Here is a 15,657-nt window from a genome sequence, read left to right on the forward strand (position 1 = left end):
TCTATCACATGTAAAATTAACAGCTGATTTGTGGTAGATTATTCCAAACATCTACCATCCTTTGTGTGTAGACGTACTTTCTTATGTCTCTTTTAAACAGCCTAGCCCTAATTTTTAGACCATACCTCTAGTTCGAGAATCTCCAACCAGTGGAAATAGTTTATCTTCATCTACCCTGTCTTTTCCTGTTATTATCTTGAAGACTTCAATCAGATCACCCCTTAACCTTCTAAATTCTAGAGAAAATAAACTTAATTTGTGTTATCTCTCCTCATATCTTATCATTTGGACTACAGTGTATTCCCTCCAAGTCCAATACGGTATATCTTTTTGAAGGTAAGATGCCCAGCTTTGCACTCTTATTCCAAATGGGGTCTACTAAGGCTTTGTATAACTGCTGCATAACCTGTGCATCCATGTACTCTGGTCATCTAGATATAAAGGCCAGCATCCCATTAGCTTTCCTGATTATTTTCTGCCTCTTTGTGACATCTTAAAGATGTATGCACCTGTGTACACAAGTCTCTTTGAGTATCCACTGTAAGTAACTTCGTACCATTTAGAAAGTCCCCTAATCAAATCTTTTTTCAATCCAAAATTGATAATCTGTCAGTTGCTTACATTGAGTTCCACAATTTTGCCCATTCACTTAGTCTATCAACATCCCTTTGTAATTTTATGCTATCATCTAAACTGTCTACAATGCTGCCTGTGCTGTTAGCAGATTTGCAAATCTGACTTTCTATTCCATTATCTGAGTTGTTAATAAATAATATGAATAGAGGCTCTGTTTGCAGAGATCCTTGTGTGACATGACTGGGACGTCCTACCATTTTGAGTACTTCCCCATTATCCCTCAATCTGTTGCCTGCCACCCAACCAGTTTCCCAGCTATGTCAGTAATTTGCCCTCAATTCTGTGGACTTCTATCTTCGTTAACAGTCTCACTTTGTGAAAGATTTAATAAAATACCTTCTGTAAATCCATATAAACAACATCCATATACATTCCCAGTCCACTACCTCAGTCACCTTCGAAAGATTCAATGAAGTTTGTCAGGCATGACCTGCCTGTTGTGAATACATGTTGGCTCTCTCTCTGATTAACTAATAATTTCTCAATTATAGATGTTAGGCTAACTGATCTGTAATTCCCTGGTTTTTCTTTTTGCCCTTCTTAAAGAGCAACATTGGATGAGGGAGTTTTGTTTTTGCTGGGTTTTGGAGTGGGAGGGGGGGGAGGAGAGAATGATGGGTGGGAGTAGCGTTGGGGTATTTGGGTCAAGGTAGTTGCTCTGAAATCATAGATCCCAGGAACCAAAAGCCTTTGAAGTAGTTTTGCAGACACCTGTCACATGAAATAGAACAGGAGAAATATGAAATAGAACAATCTATTCTGCTGTGATTGTGAACCCAACCTAATCTACTTAACTGGTGTCTCTAGCCGAATTAAAGAATACTTAACAGAATGGTGCTCATGGGGTCAGCTATTTTGGAAATAATTGCCTGAACTGACCCCTCAATATTCATATATCCTTTGAATATAGTGCAGTACCTTTAAGGTTTCATCCTGGAACGGTGTGATTTATGGTATTGGTTTCAGCTTGTAGGATTCAGAATTGCAAAATTCATAATCATCAATTGTTTTGTGCAACTGTTTCCAGTTCTCTGATTGCATTCAGTTTCTGCTGAAGGGTGCCTTTCAGTTTCGCTTTGAGCGAGATTTCAATTCCTGTTTTTATTTAGATTCATAGGAATTGTAGCTGTAGCCATGGTTTTGTTGAGCACTCTGAGCACTATTATTGAACAGTGCTGCATCTAATTGAAGGCGAGATGGGTGCTGTTTTTTAAATTCATTGTTATCAGCATTTGAGCTAGCTACTGTCGATGTATTGGCTATAGCCTGTTGTGGTTACCACCTATTCCACCAGTTATTTCAAACACCACAAGGGCTGCAGCAATTCAAGGTGATTGCTCACCGCCACCTGCAGGAAGCCAATTTGCGATGGGCAACAAATGTTGCTCTTGCCATGATGTTAAGAACCTGAGAATCAAATTTGAAAAAAAGGTTTGCATTGTGTGCTGACAGGCTGAGTCATCATTCACCAGATGAACAGCTCATAAATTTTAAATTGTTTAATGAGCGTGCCTGTGACTTGTGTGTTACCTTATCAACTACGGAGAGCTCTTTGCACAGCCATTTTCTGTGCCAGATAATATTACCAAGGTTAGTGCAGACCTATTATCCAGAAAATAATTACAAATAAATACATTCAGCATTATTCCTTTAAATCATAAGCTATTTGATCTTAAACATATGGCAGGGAATGCAAATTTTGGTCCAGATGTTATAGTTTGCTCTGAGAATGTTTCAATGTTTTATAATTAGCTTTTCAAATTGATTTAGGAACCAAAAGTATCCTTTCATGATCAAATAACAAGAATTAATCTTTTTTCCTTGTATTCTCCACTGATTGCCCACTGCTTTTAACAATTCTCAGCAAATTTTTGAGTTCTGATGAATTACCAGTTCCAAATCTGTGAAATTGGTTTATAGGTCAGTGAAAAGTTAGAAGCATTTGTTGTAATAAGTTGAGGATCGCCTCCCTTTGTGCATTCCCAGCGGTTATTAAAGATCGCTTTCCACCATTCGTATTTCAAATATTACTTTCTTTATCATGTATCCTGCTGCAAAGTAGCAGATTTGACTTTGTTCAAATAGCTGGGCAGGATCATAGATTACTGTATTTTGAGTTTAGTGATGCTACCTCATTTATCACTGCATTTAAACAGACTTGTGTCTGACTTGAAGAAAGTGAGCACTGCAGATGCTGGAGATGCCAGTCGAGAGTGTAGCGCTGGAAAAGCACAGCCGGTCAGGCACCACCCAAGAAGCAGGAGAATCAGTGTTTTGGGGATAAGCCCTTATCAGGATTTGTGTCTGACTTGCCCTTTTACTCCTGTTTATTTGGTCTAGAGGTGGGTAAAATGCAATCAGTATATGCATTGTACAACTTCACAATGATTATTTGTTTTTGTAGGTATCCAGTACGATGCTGAAAAGGAAGAGAAACAGCTGCAGGAGAACAAACAGAAAGAACTACTTCGAATTGAAGATGCATTGCAAAAAGCAGCAATGAAAGGTATGGAAATTGTGCGAGAAATCTCTGCTAGCCTTTACGGTGTTGTTCATAGTGGATGTAATTTGATTTTGATGATTGTATTCTGGCTTGTAGCCTTTAATCTTGAGTGTTGAGGGGTCTTCAAACATGAGCAAGCAAACAAATCTATAAACATGTGTTGGAAAGATGAAAGTCAACGGTATTTTTGGCTATCATTTGTCGCAAAGCACCATTTAAAAAGTTTTTTAAAAAATGACAAACTAAAACAAGTTTTTTTTTTGCTGAATCAAATTAACCAGTATTGAGAATTAGAATGTGCAGTACATCTGAGAAAACAACGGCAATGAATTATTAACCTGAGCAGGCAGAATTTGAATGGGAAGTTATTCAATGAGAACTGTATGCACCAGACTGTTGGGGTAGGGAGTACTATGCACAGTTTTGGTCAGTGCTTATAGGAATGGTATTATTGAATTTGAGAGGGTTTAAAAAAAGATTTACCATGATTTTGGTGGGACTGGAGGGTTTATTATAAGGATAGTCTGGATATGCTGGGACCTTTTGCCCTGAAGCATAAGAGGTTGAGGCGTGACCTGACAGAGGTTTATAAATTCAAGAGGGGCATAGATAAGGTGATAGCAAAGGTCTTTTCCCTAGGATGGGAAGGTTCAAAACTAGGGGCCATATCTTTAATATGAGAGGGGAAAGCTTTAAAAGGGATTTGAGGGGCAACTTTTCTTTTACACAGACGGTGGTTCGTATATGGACTGAACTACCAGAGGAAGTGGTAGATGCAGGTACAGTTACAACATTATAAAAGACATTTAGATAAGTACATGAACAAGAAAGGTTCAGAGGAATATGGACTAAATGCAGGTAGTTGGGAATGACTTTAGTTTGGGAAACTTGGTCAACATGGACTAGTTGGTCCAAAGGGTCTGTTTCTATGCTGTATGATCTGTGCCAGATGTCAGGCTTTCAGTCCATACCGGCATTACAGAAGGAAAAGGGATATAAATCAATTTAGTTTAATTTGGAAGGTCGGCTAAGGTGTTTGATTCAATCAGAGCAATATTTGTTTTTTCTTCATGCATATTTAAGCCAGTGAAGTTTTAAAATCAATTCATGGTTTTGAAAATTCACTTGCAGGTTGCATTTATTTTGTATCTGTCCCAAAAATGTTGTACCTAACCAACTACAAGAAGTGTGTAAAACCTTTTTATTTTCCTTCAAGTAACATACACAATTTTCTTTGACGTTTGGTTGTCCCAACTATGAAAATCTATTTTCTTGAAAAGTAGTTGCTTTTAAAATGATGAGTGTTTCCTTTTGTGAATGTGTTGAGCATCCCTGTTGTTGCCTGTGTTGAATAGCTGCGGCTTGGCACTAAAATAGGCAGTGATATTGGAGTAACAAAGGAGTTTTACCTTTTAAAAAAAAAAAGCAATATCAAGACTGCAGACTTGAGTTTTCAATTGTCCATTTCAGTGAGGTGTGATGCAAGCTGTTGACTGGTTTGTGTGGAAGTTACAGTGCTTGGTTATGCTTTCCGCACATTTCAATTCATTTACTGTCTTCCTTTATTGTGCAGACAGGATGAGTGTCAACATCTTCCATTTAGATGCAGGCTTGTTTATATGTACAATAAACTGCGGCTATTTAATGATGAAGGATAATGTAGTCACAAATATAGTTTTCCAATATGCAGAATTTTAACATCCAACTAGTTTTCAATGTCTTGATCTGTGTCGCTCAGAACATATTGAGCAGTTTCTGTTGCCGAGTGCATGTAGTGTTCGATTAGCTTATTTTTCTTGGCTGGTGCTTAGGCATGTGAAGTGCTCCCTAGTTAGCTGAATGAATCCTCCAAACATTTATACAGACTTAAGTGGCTTATTGCTGCATGAAATTTTATAAAGTTTTGTTTGTCCTAATGGAGCCTTTTTATTAACACACTTGTTCCTTCAAGTTACTTAATGGCTTAACATTTTTTTGTGAAAATTGCCAATTGTGTTCGTGGTATAGGTTTATTTGTGCTGAGAAGGGAATAGATTAAGTATTAGGGAGGTGACGTGGGAATCCGTGTTATATGAAATGGTTATTATATTTTAATTTTCAGAAAACTGGGGCAGTTGCACACTTTCTCCAGTAAGAAAATTCTGATGGGTTCTTTCCTGACACCCCACTCCTTTGTCTGTGACTTGGTGATGCTCAAACCTGATTGAACTAAAACACAATTACTTGCTGAAACTTTCAGGCACTTATCCCACTGTTTGTCACTCTCAGTGCTAAGTGAAACATTTTAAATATTTTTGGCTATTTCCTGAACTTGTTTAGCATGAAGGTGCTGAAATTTGGTACCCTTTTCGTCTGAGATAGTGTCTCGGGAGCAGAGAATGATTACTTCTGCTTTGGAGTTGAGGGTCCTGAGGTGACAACATCTACAATGTATCACAGTGACTTGGTGATTTTTAAGGGATCAGTGCTCAATCTGTGAAAACACTATTCATTTGCACAGAAATGCTTGGTGAAGCAAGCATCAGGTAAAGGTCAGGAATCGAAGGGATACAAGAGAAGAATGGCATTCATCCATATCTTCAGGGTCTGGGGGATGTTGGTCTGCTCGTGATTAGCTTAAATGGATCATGTAACCATAGTCACAGAATGACTAGGATAGGTGGGGATGGACAAAAGGCAACTTGGCGGCAGTGTTTTTTTTGCCACTTTGTGCCTTTTGACATATCATGATGTCGTGTCAGCATGCATGAAATGTAAAGATCAGTTGTCTGGCTCGTATTCGAGTTTTGAGTGAACCATCTATGGTAGCATCTCAAGGTAGTATTGGATTATGGAGTGCAGTATACCCAAATTCTCATTGTGAAAGACTCAAAGACTGTGCGAAGGGATGGGTGTCTAACATGAGCACATCGAGGAACTGGCACATTTTGGATGGTTGCAGTTGAAATCACTATTCTCGTGGTAAAAGAAATCAAACAAATTTCACCAAGAAAATAGCCCAACAGAAGGTAATGTGCAATAGTTGACTGCAGCTCCTTGTTATGCTCAATTTTATCTGCAAAATTATTCCAGATAGCTGCCATTGTGTATAATTGCTAATAGAATGAGAAAATGTGTTCTTTCGGTGTTGGAAAATTAATTGGGAAGTGGAGACATTCTGAAAGGTTAGCAGTGTGTAAACACTATTTGCACTTAGGAAAAAGGCACACTTTTGACCTAGAAACGTACAGGCTAATTGCTCTTGCATCAAAAGATGTAATCTATATTTGGAATTGATGTGTATAGCATATGCCTTAATAATTAACAGTGAGTTTAGTAGGGTATGTCCTATTGAACGAACAAACAATCCACCTCTTTGACAGCACAAAATTCCTGTATGAATGATTGATCTGAAAGCTGTGGAATGTTGTTTAAGAGTGGGAATTTAGTTCACAACTAAAAGTAAAGACTTTCCTGCTTTTAAGGGTCAGTATAAATGGCGTCTTGTGGGAGGTACTGAATGACATACAGTTTGAAAGATTGAACTCCTGTCTGTAACGTTAATACATTGATAGAAGTAGAATGGCAATAGGAAGAAAGATGCATTGAATATTTTGCAGAATGTTTTGGCTCAGTACTACTAGCAGGGAAATGTCAAATGAAGCATAAAGCTAACTTGTGGAAGTTATTGTAGGTGCAAAACACGTTCTTTTCCTCCAAGAAATCAAAATGAAAATAAAAGATAAAATGTTCCAAATCTGGAATTTGTTTAAGTCATTTATGAAAGATGGATGGTGTGCTATCTCAATTTATTTTTTTCTTCATTCTCTGTCCCTTGACCCAGGCTGCTTATCTTGTCATTATCTGGGACTGTGTTAGGATATTAATGTTAGAAATCCGTATCTTGTATTAAACAGATAGTATCGTAATACGTAGACGGATTAAAGAGCTGTATGGTATAACTGTTGACTGTAAGTTAGGTTGCTCAAGGATGAACAAATGTTATTATCTTGAGTCTAAAAATATCTGCAAAAGAGGTTTTTGATCATGATGTGGCCCAGCATTCTGTTTTCAAAGTGCCTCAGTACAGCAATAGGAAGTGTTAATTTTTCGTGTTGGTGTTCAGACTGTCTTGTATTCCTGTTGGAGGAACGGAACAAATACACATATTTTACAATCTTATTGATGAAGCACAGCTCTTACGGTCTTCATTCCTTTCATCCTGTCTTTAGATTGTTTCCTCAGGATAAAGATTGGAAAGTTGAGTGTACTTGAGTCCGAACCTTAATTTTATAACGAGGCGGTCACGTTCATCTATGAATTCTCTTAATTTACAAAGTCAGCTGCCTTGTTTGCCCTCATGAATAATCTAGTTAAATTAACTTGTCCTTTGGATGAAAGTAAAATGATGTTTCTTAATTTCCTAGTTTTCTTGAAAGTAACTTCTAATTGCATTATGATTGATAATAAAGCAATTCCTTAGTTACCTATTCAACATAGATATTAATTGGATCTCGATTTCTCCAAAGTAGTTAGACAAATCTAGCTTGATTGTACGGTGTTCTAAGCACGTGTGATTAGTTTCTGTGTTGTGCCAGTTTACTCCTGAATCTTCAAAATAGATTTTTGTGCTGTCAAATTATTTGAATTCAAATTACTGAATGATTGATTTGTGAATACTCCCAAGAAGGATTTTATTAAATTTTCTTCTCTCTATTAGATGGTTTTTAATTTAAATGGCTTTGTATATGTAAGGTAGCTTAAGTATTGTTTTTTCTTGTTCAGTTGGTAAATCCTGTTGACCTTATGAATGTCTTTGATCTGCATAAGTGGTAGAGAATATTGGAGGATGAGTGCTGGTTTGCAGTTTGAATGGATTTTATGCATGTATGATGAACTAACTTCTAATGGCTTGGAATTTCTGAACTTCAATTTAATTCAATAGATTATTTTAATTTAGCACGAATTGTTAATTATATCTTTTTTAAATGTGTTTTTGAGACAGTTGTAACTTACAAAATATTGTTTTTCATTTTGTTTCTCCACTTTATCATGAACTTAGAATAATTTTGTAGCTATCTGTGTTTTAGGCTCACAAGTTAATCAAGATTTAATTCCTCGACCAATGTATTTCTAATTTCTCTCTCTGTTTTTAACTCCTTTTTGTCCTTGATCCTCTTTTCTCCTTGAACAGTGACTCATACTAGGTCAGAGCTATCATTGGCTCTTCACTATTATCCAATTAAAGATCGGGGGTGCCAGGCCTAAATGTGTGATCAGATCAATCATTGCATACTACCTTGGAAGAAATACATTTAATTCCAGCAGGTGATTCATGTTGCCTTGCTTGTCTTTAAGACTCAATGACGTTGATCGTAACAGCAAATCCAAAGGGAAAGATTGATATATTTCTCCAATTATTGTTGGATAGATTAGATTCTCCACAGTGTGGAAACAGGCCCTTCGGCCCAGCCAGTCCACACCGACCCTCTGAAGAGTAATCCACCCTGACCCATTTCCCTCTGACTAATGCACCTAACACTACGGGCAATTTAGCATGGCCAATTCACCTGAGCTGCACATCTTTGGATTGTGAGATATTTGAAGGATGAACTATCTGTTGAATTTTATTTAATACAACATTGTTTTCATGCTCAAATGTGGAGATCTAGTTGAAGTGATTTTTGTTCTCATTATTGAATTGCGAATGTTGTCTTCATGTATAATATTTTATCCTTATTGCTGCGTATTGGGATGAAGGTGCCTCTTCAGGAGAGTTCTTGCTTTCCTTGGAAAGCTATGTTTATAAGGACGCCAAACCTGGTAGGTACTTCAATGCATAATTATATTGCATCTGTTTTGTGATTTAATGTAAATTAATAAAACAAAAGCTTATTTTGTGGCAACACATGTTTTTAAAATTTTTTATAAAGAAACTGCATGAATTTTCCCACGCAACACTTGGATTTTACCATTAAACTAACCCAGTGAACTAGTGGAATGAGGTTTAACAGGCAAGTTGTGGGGGTGGTGAAGTGAGCGAGGTGAATGTTTATAACCAGTGAAGTAGTAGAAAATGTCAGTGCGTCTGGACAAGGGTTGAGAATAAATACATGAAGATCTGAACACAAGCTAAAATGTTGAGTTTGCCAAAGCTTTTAGAAATAAGGGATTGACAGGTTGACATGAATGGACTCCCATAGGGTTCACTGTTAATAGCTCAACTAACTCCAAACCATATCAATGACTGGGATGAAGGGACTAAATATATGGTTGCTAAATTTGCTCATGATGCCAAAATGGGCAAGGGAATAAGTTACGAAGAGGACATCAGTGATTGTGAGTTGGCGGGGAGAAATATTGAGTGTGTGTATAATGTGGGAAAATGTCAACTTGTAATGCTGTGGTTGTTCAAGGTTTTGGTGAGACCACATCTCGAGTACCGTGTTGTTTTAAGAATATCAGTGGATTAGAAGCAGTTCAGAGAAGCTTCACTCAACTAATTCCTGGGATGAAGAAGTAACCTTATGAGGAAAGGTTGGACAGTTTGGGCCTGTGTAGCAATTAGAATAAGAGGTGTCCTTTTGAAACACAAAAGATCCTGAGGCATTTCACCAGATGGATGCTGAAAGAATATTTTCATTTGTGGAGGACACAGGTTCAGAATGGGGAAACACTTTGAGTGCTGTTAGTCTGTGGAATTCTTTCCCAGAGTGTGGTGGATGTGGTATCTGTGTTTTCCAGGCTGAATTAGTTGCATTCTTGATTGACAAAGTGTTCAGAAGTTGTCGGGGATATACAGAAAAGTTGCATTAAGGCCACAATCAGATCAACCATGAAAACAATTAATGGAGTAGGCTTGAAGGGCTGAACAGCGGCTTTCTAATTGTGAGTTTGAATATGCCTTAGGCTTACTCTAAGGAGATTTATTAAAAAAAATAGTAAAGCAAAGGAGCAACGACATGGGCAGGCTCATAATATTAAGCTGGGAGAACCAGTGTGGCTGATTTTCCTGGAAGTTAGTGTGTTGACGTGAGCCATGTTTGTAGATCTTTCAGTTGCAGGTTTCTTGAAGGAGTTTGTGTCACGCAGATATCTCGTGAAAACGAATGTGAAAAATGGTGGGTCTGGTTGCATGGAAAATTATGGAAAAAGCTAACAATGGGGAGGACTCAGTTTATTCAAGTTCCATAAAAATTGATAGGACAGAATATGGAAAGACTTGGACATCTAACTTCAGACACAGCAGAGGAGACGATGGCCTAGTGGTATTATCGCTGGACTCTTAATCGAGAGAACCAGATAACGTTATGGGGACCTCGAGTTGAATCCTGCCACAGGAGATGGTGGAATTTAAATTAAATATCTGGAGCGAAGAATGTAATGGCCATGTATTGCCGATTGTTGGAAAAACCGATCTGGTTCACTAATATCCTTCAGGGAAGGAATCTGCCATTCTTGCATGTGATTCCAGACCCACAGCAATGTGGTTGACTCTTAACCACCCTCTGGGCAATTAGGGATGGGCAGTAAATGCCGCATAGCCAGCAAAGCTCCTCATCCTGTGAATGAATAAAAAAGAAAGGAAGTGAACAACTATGAGAAGGGGGGCAGTCAACACAGGTCTGATGGTATTGTATTTAAATATGAAAGAAGGTAAATGAGCTTGTAGCACAGATTGAAGTTGGAAGGTGGTGTTGTACGAATCTCAGACATGGCTGCAAGGGGATCCGGGCTGTGAATTAAATATCCAATGTTCCTGTTGAAATGATGGGCGGGGGCATGGGTTGCCTTGTTAGTAAGAAATTAAATCGATATCAAGAAGTGACCAGAATTGAAAGGCATAGAATCTGTGGGGTTTAGATCAGAGTGGTGCTGGAAAAGCACAGCAGGTCGGGCAGCATCCGAGGGGCAGGAAAATCAACGTTTTGGGCAAAAGCCCTTCATCAGGAATAGAGGCAGGAAGCCTCCAGGGTGGAGAGATAAATGGTGAGGGGGTGTGTGGGGGTGGGGTGGGGCGGGGGAGAAGGTAGCAAGGAGTACAATAGGTGAATGGGGGTGGGGATGGAGGTGATAGGTCAGAGAGGAGGGTGGAGCGGATAGGTGGGAAGGGAGATAGGCAGGTAGGACAGGTCATGGGGACGGTGCTGAGCTAGAAGGTTGGAAATGGGGTAAGGTGGGGGGAGGGGAAATGAGGAAACTGGTGAAGTCCACATTGCCCTGGAGTTGAAGGGTCCCGAGTGGAATCTGTGTGGGTATTGTTGAGGAACTGTAAAGGAAACCAGACCCTAGTGAGAATTGTGTACAGGTCACCTAGCAGTAACATCCCATAAACACACCCGTTGGCCAAAAGGTAAGTTTTTAGACCCCAATCCTTACCTGCAGTTCTCCAATCCAGGAGGAAACAACATTGAGTGATTTCAGATAAAGTTGCAGTTAGGAGCCATTCACTGAAGCTTCCACCTCTTCTGGGGCCTCAAACATCTGCTGTCTGCTAAAGCTAACAAAGAACTAGAAAGCCTGCTCTGTGAGAACTGACCACTCCCATTCAAGCTGCTTCCATTGTTCCAACATGTTACAAAATCCTAAAGGCCTGCAAAGTAGTTTACTTAGGACATCTCCAGTAGCCAGTTTGACACCTCTCTTAAAAAAAAAACCCACAGCAAAATAATATTTTTAAAGTGATAGTAACCGGGAAAATCAAGTTGGTAGCAGATCACTAGAAAACAAACTTATGCAATGTCTACAAGTTGGGTTTTTAGAGCAGCTTATGGTAGAGCCAGTTAGGCAACAGGCAGTTCTGGATTTGGTGATGTGTAATAAGGTAGACTTGATTGGAGAGCTTCAGGCTCTGGAGCCCCTGGGGGGGGATTGACCATGGTATAGTAGAATTCACCCTGATGGTTTAGAGGGAGAAGTTGGAATCAGATGTAATGGTATTACAATTCATTCAAGGTAACTACAAAGACATGAGGGAGGAGCTGGCCAGAGTTGGTTGGAAGGGGAGCCTAGTAGGGAAGATGGTGGAGCAACAATGTCAGGAGTTTGTGGGGGTAATTTGGGAAGCACAGCAGAAATTCATTCCAAGGAAAAAGAAGCATACCAAGGGGGAGGATGAGGCAATAATGGCTGACAAAGGAAGTCAGGGACAGCAAAAAGTCAAAGAGAAAGCTTAAATATGGGGAAGATGAGTGGGACACCTGAGGATCAGGAAGCCTTTAAAAGCTAGCTGAGGATAATTTTTTTAAAAAATGAGACCATGAAATATGGGGGTAAGCTACTTATAATATAAAAGAAGATTGCAAGAGGTTTTAGATAGCTAAAAAGTGAAGAGGGCAAGAGTGGATGTTGACTTGCTGAACAATGAAGCTGGAGAAGTAGGAATGAGTAGCTAAGAAATGGTAGAAGAACTGAATAGTACTTTGTATCAGTCTTCACAGTAGAAGACACCAGTAGCAGACCACAACTTCGAGAGTTGTGGGTAGAGCTGAGTGTAGAAGGTGATGGGAAAGCTTAAAGGTCTGAAAGTGGATAAGAGATCTGGATCAAATGGCCTCTATCCCAGGTTTCTGGAGAAGATAGCTGAAGAGATTGTGGCGACATTGGAGGTAATCTTTTAGGGATCACTGGAGTCAGAGGATCGGAAAATGGCTAATGTGGTCTGTTTAAAAAAGGAGGAAGACAAAACAGGAAACTGGGGCGGCATGGTGGCTCACCGCACCAGGGACCTGGGTTCGCTTCCAACTTTGGGTGATTGTGTCTGTGTGGAGTTTGCATATTCTCCCCGTGTCTGTGTGGGTTTCCTCTGGGTGCTCTGCTTTCCTCCCATGGTCCAAAGACGTGCAGGTCAGGTGGATTGGCCACGCTAAATTTCCCATGGTGTTAGGTGCATATGATCAATGTAAAAATACACTAAGTAATTGCAAGGGTATAACACAGCATTGTTACACTTCATTTGAAGCATAAATTGCTGAAATAGTGTTGCAGCCTCTGCCTTAAAACTTTGACAGCCTTCTCACTGGCACCCTCAAGTGACTACTCAGACTTCACGGTAGATCACAGTAATACAGTAAATTTCCAGTATTTCTGATGTACATTGTGTTGGTTTATCGAGAGTTGCGGATAAAACAATGTTTGCTGTACTTGAAGTAACTGTTATATCTTCTGAGAAGGGAGACGAAAAGTATATAAACATGTTTTGTCATGGAAGCTTTTCTCATTTATTTTTGAAATAATCCAATTTCAACTGAAAAGAATGCAATATTCTATGAAGTGAAATGTGTTAAGTTGCCAAATATGAAATGTAAATGTTTGTATTTAAGAATTTAAGTGGTGGAAGAACTTTTTATTCTTTACCTCTTTTGTTCAGTGTGGGATCTGGAGCATGGTTAGTTTGGTCACTGCAGTGGCATGTATTTTTGTGGGCACTGCTTTAAATCAGCAAATCCAGAGAGTTCTAGATGGATACATAATGTTCACGTCTGATGGGATGGATTAGTTGTAAATTTCAAGCTATGAGTGAAATTGATCTTCATGAACTGAGAGAAAAGGCATCTTTGCCCAAATATCAGTTGGCGGGATACTTCGCTGTCTACAGACATTTAAAGCAGGAGAGTGAAAGGGATGTTGCAATTAGTTTCAGTTTCACAGTGTAAAGATGGGATTGCATTTCGTGAGTCTGGCACTCCAGTATCTTCAGTGCTTCATGGTCATTGACTGCCTGTTAATTGCCAAGTTTGAAGAAGTAAAATTCTTGATGACCTGAATTTGACTTGACTTGAATATTGCAGAGTTTAGTGACAATGTTTGACTTGTAATTTCAAAGATCATGGGAGTCATAATGAACTCTGCTTATTAAGGACCAGCAGATTTCACTTTGTTAATAGTACAGCAATTGTTGTTTTCCTTTTATTAAATGTGTCATTCTTACATCTCTTTCATGTACTTCCACAAACCATATTGCACTCTGATTTCCATCTTCCCACTGTCATGTTATTGATTTTCATGATTGACTTCCCCAAAACTGTCCTTGCTGCCTTCTATATTTCACTTCATACGGGCTTCAGTTTGTTTTATAAAACTGATGACAGTTTTATCCAGTTTTTAAACCGATCTAATTTTCTGCTCATCCATGTCTTTGCTAAAATCCATTGGCTCCCTGTTCCTCTAGAGATCCCACCATGTTTGTGTTGCAGTTGTCTGACCTCCCATTCCAAGCATTGGCTCCAAGTCCTAGCTTTGCTTGTGCTTGCTTTTGTTAAATGTAGCAGAGTTTTCAATGACATTGCTGTCTCACACTCTGTAAAAGTTTTGCAAACACTTCCCTCCCACCCCCAACTTCTCACCGACCTCTTGGTCTGCTAAATTGGTTTTTTGTTTGTTTTGTGTTGCCTAGCGTTTAAGCTCTACGATTACTTTGACATGATTAACTGGCAAAAATGAACCCAGAACCCTCAGAGCTCAAACAAGAAAAGAGAAATAACTTGCGTATACTTGGAGGGTACTTCAAAGCCAGTGAAATGAAAAATAAATATCATCTCCTTTTCTGATTCATGCTTTTAAATTCCAATTTTTGAAAATGTATTCTTTACCTCCTATTCTTCAATTTTTATTACCTGCATCTTAAGTTTATTACGTTCGTTTGTCCCAGATGGCATTCAACCTTGATGAAAATAAGCTTAACTTGTGAAGATTATTGTTCAGTGTATGACTGTATTGATGTATTTCCAACTAATATCAGCAGAAAGTCAGTATTCTTCAGCACATCATTCATTCTTCAATGCAAACTAACAACTACGCAGTACAATATTTAGGATAAATACTTCAAGGCATTTTTTCCCTCTGCTCTTTAACAATTGTAGGTCTGCATATTTATTGTTTAATTTTTTTTTAAACAACGACTCATGACTCATTCTACATCCCTGCAATCACTCCCCTGGACTCTGTACAACATCAGCGCATTCATCCTTATATACGAGGTCTGAAACTACACTCAATATTCGAAATGTAGTCAGACTAGACCCTTATACAGCCTCAGCAGTACATCCCTACTCTTGTATTCTAGCCCTCTTGAACTGAATGCTGACATTGCATTTCCGTTGGAGAGGATTTCCAAGAAGAACGCACATATCAACACCGACATCAAGTTTCTACAGAAATGCAGGCAAGCAGGAAAGATCCCAAAAAGATTATGGATCATGACAATGTATAATTTCAGTTACATTGCACTAAACTTTTGCTAGAAATTCTGTGCCTTACAATTGTGTACTCCACAACCATCTGATGGAGTGGCGCTCTGTAAGCAAGTGCTTCCAATTAAACCTGTTGGACTATAATCTGGTGTTGTGTGATTTTTAACTTTGTACACCCCAGTCCAACACCAACACCTCCAAATCATGACATTGCATTTGCCTTCCTAACTGCCTGCATGTTAATCTGAAGAGAATACTGAACTAGGGCTCCTAAGTCTTTTTGTTAGTATTTCCACCTATCTTTGTGTCATCTGCAAACTTAGCAATAATGCCTTCAGTTTCTTTGTC

At 38.8% G+C, this 15,657-nt stretch overlaps 1 protein-coding gene across 5 annotated transcripts in view; it reads left to right on the top strand.

Annotated features, from left to right (window-relative positions):
- The window catches only part of vps13c (vacuolar protein sorting 13 homolog C), a 287,267-nt gene that overhangs the window by 24,521 nt on the left and 247,089 nt on the right, over positions 1-15,657 (top strand). For 4 of the 5 annotated variants that reach the window (XR_015754174.1, XM_043680595.2, XM_043680591.2 and 1 more), the window contains exons 5-6: positions 3,041-3,142; positions 8,879-8,941. Coding sequence is in view for 4 of the 5 variants with exons in the window: in XM_043680595.2 (XP_043536530.2) it covers positions 3,041-3,142; positions 8,879-8,941 (165 nt within the window). In the remaining variant the exon portion in view is untranslated. The remainder of the gene's footprint in view (positions 1-3,040; positions 3,143-8,878; positions 8,942-15,657) is intronic. The other variant, XM_043680593.2, reaches the window with a different exon arrangement.

This window comes from Chiloscyllium plagiosum, unplaced genomic scaffold, assembly GCF_037043375.1.
Source record: "Chiloscyllium plagiosum isolate Xiang-an unplaced genomic scaffold, Cpla_swu_hap1 HiC_scaffold_42, whole genome shotgun sequence".
NCBI classification, from domain to species: domain Eukaryota; kingdom Metazoa; phylum Chordata; class Chondrichthyes; order Orectolobiformes; family Hemiscylliidae; genus Chiloscyllium; species Chiloscyllium plagiosum.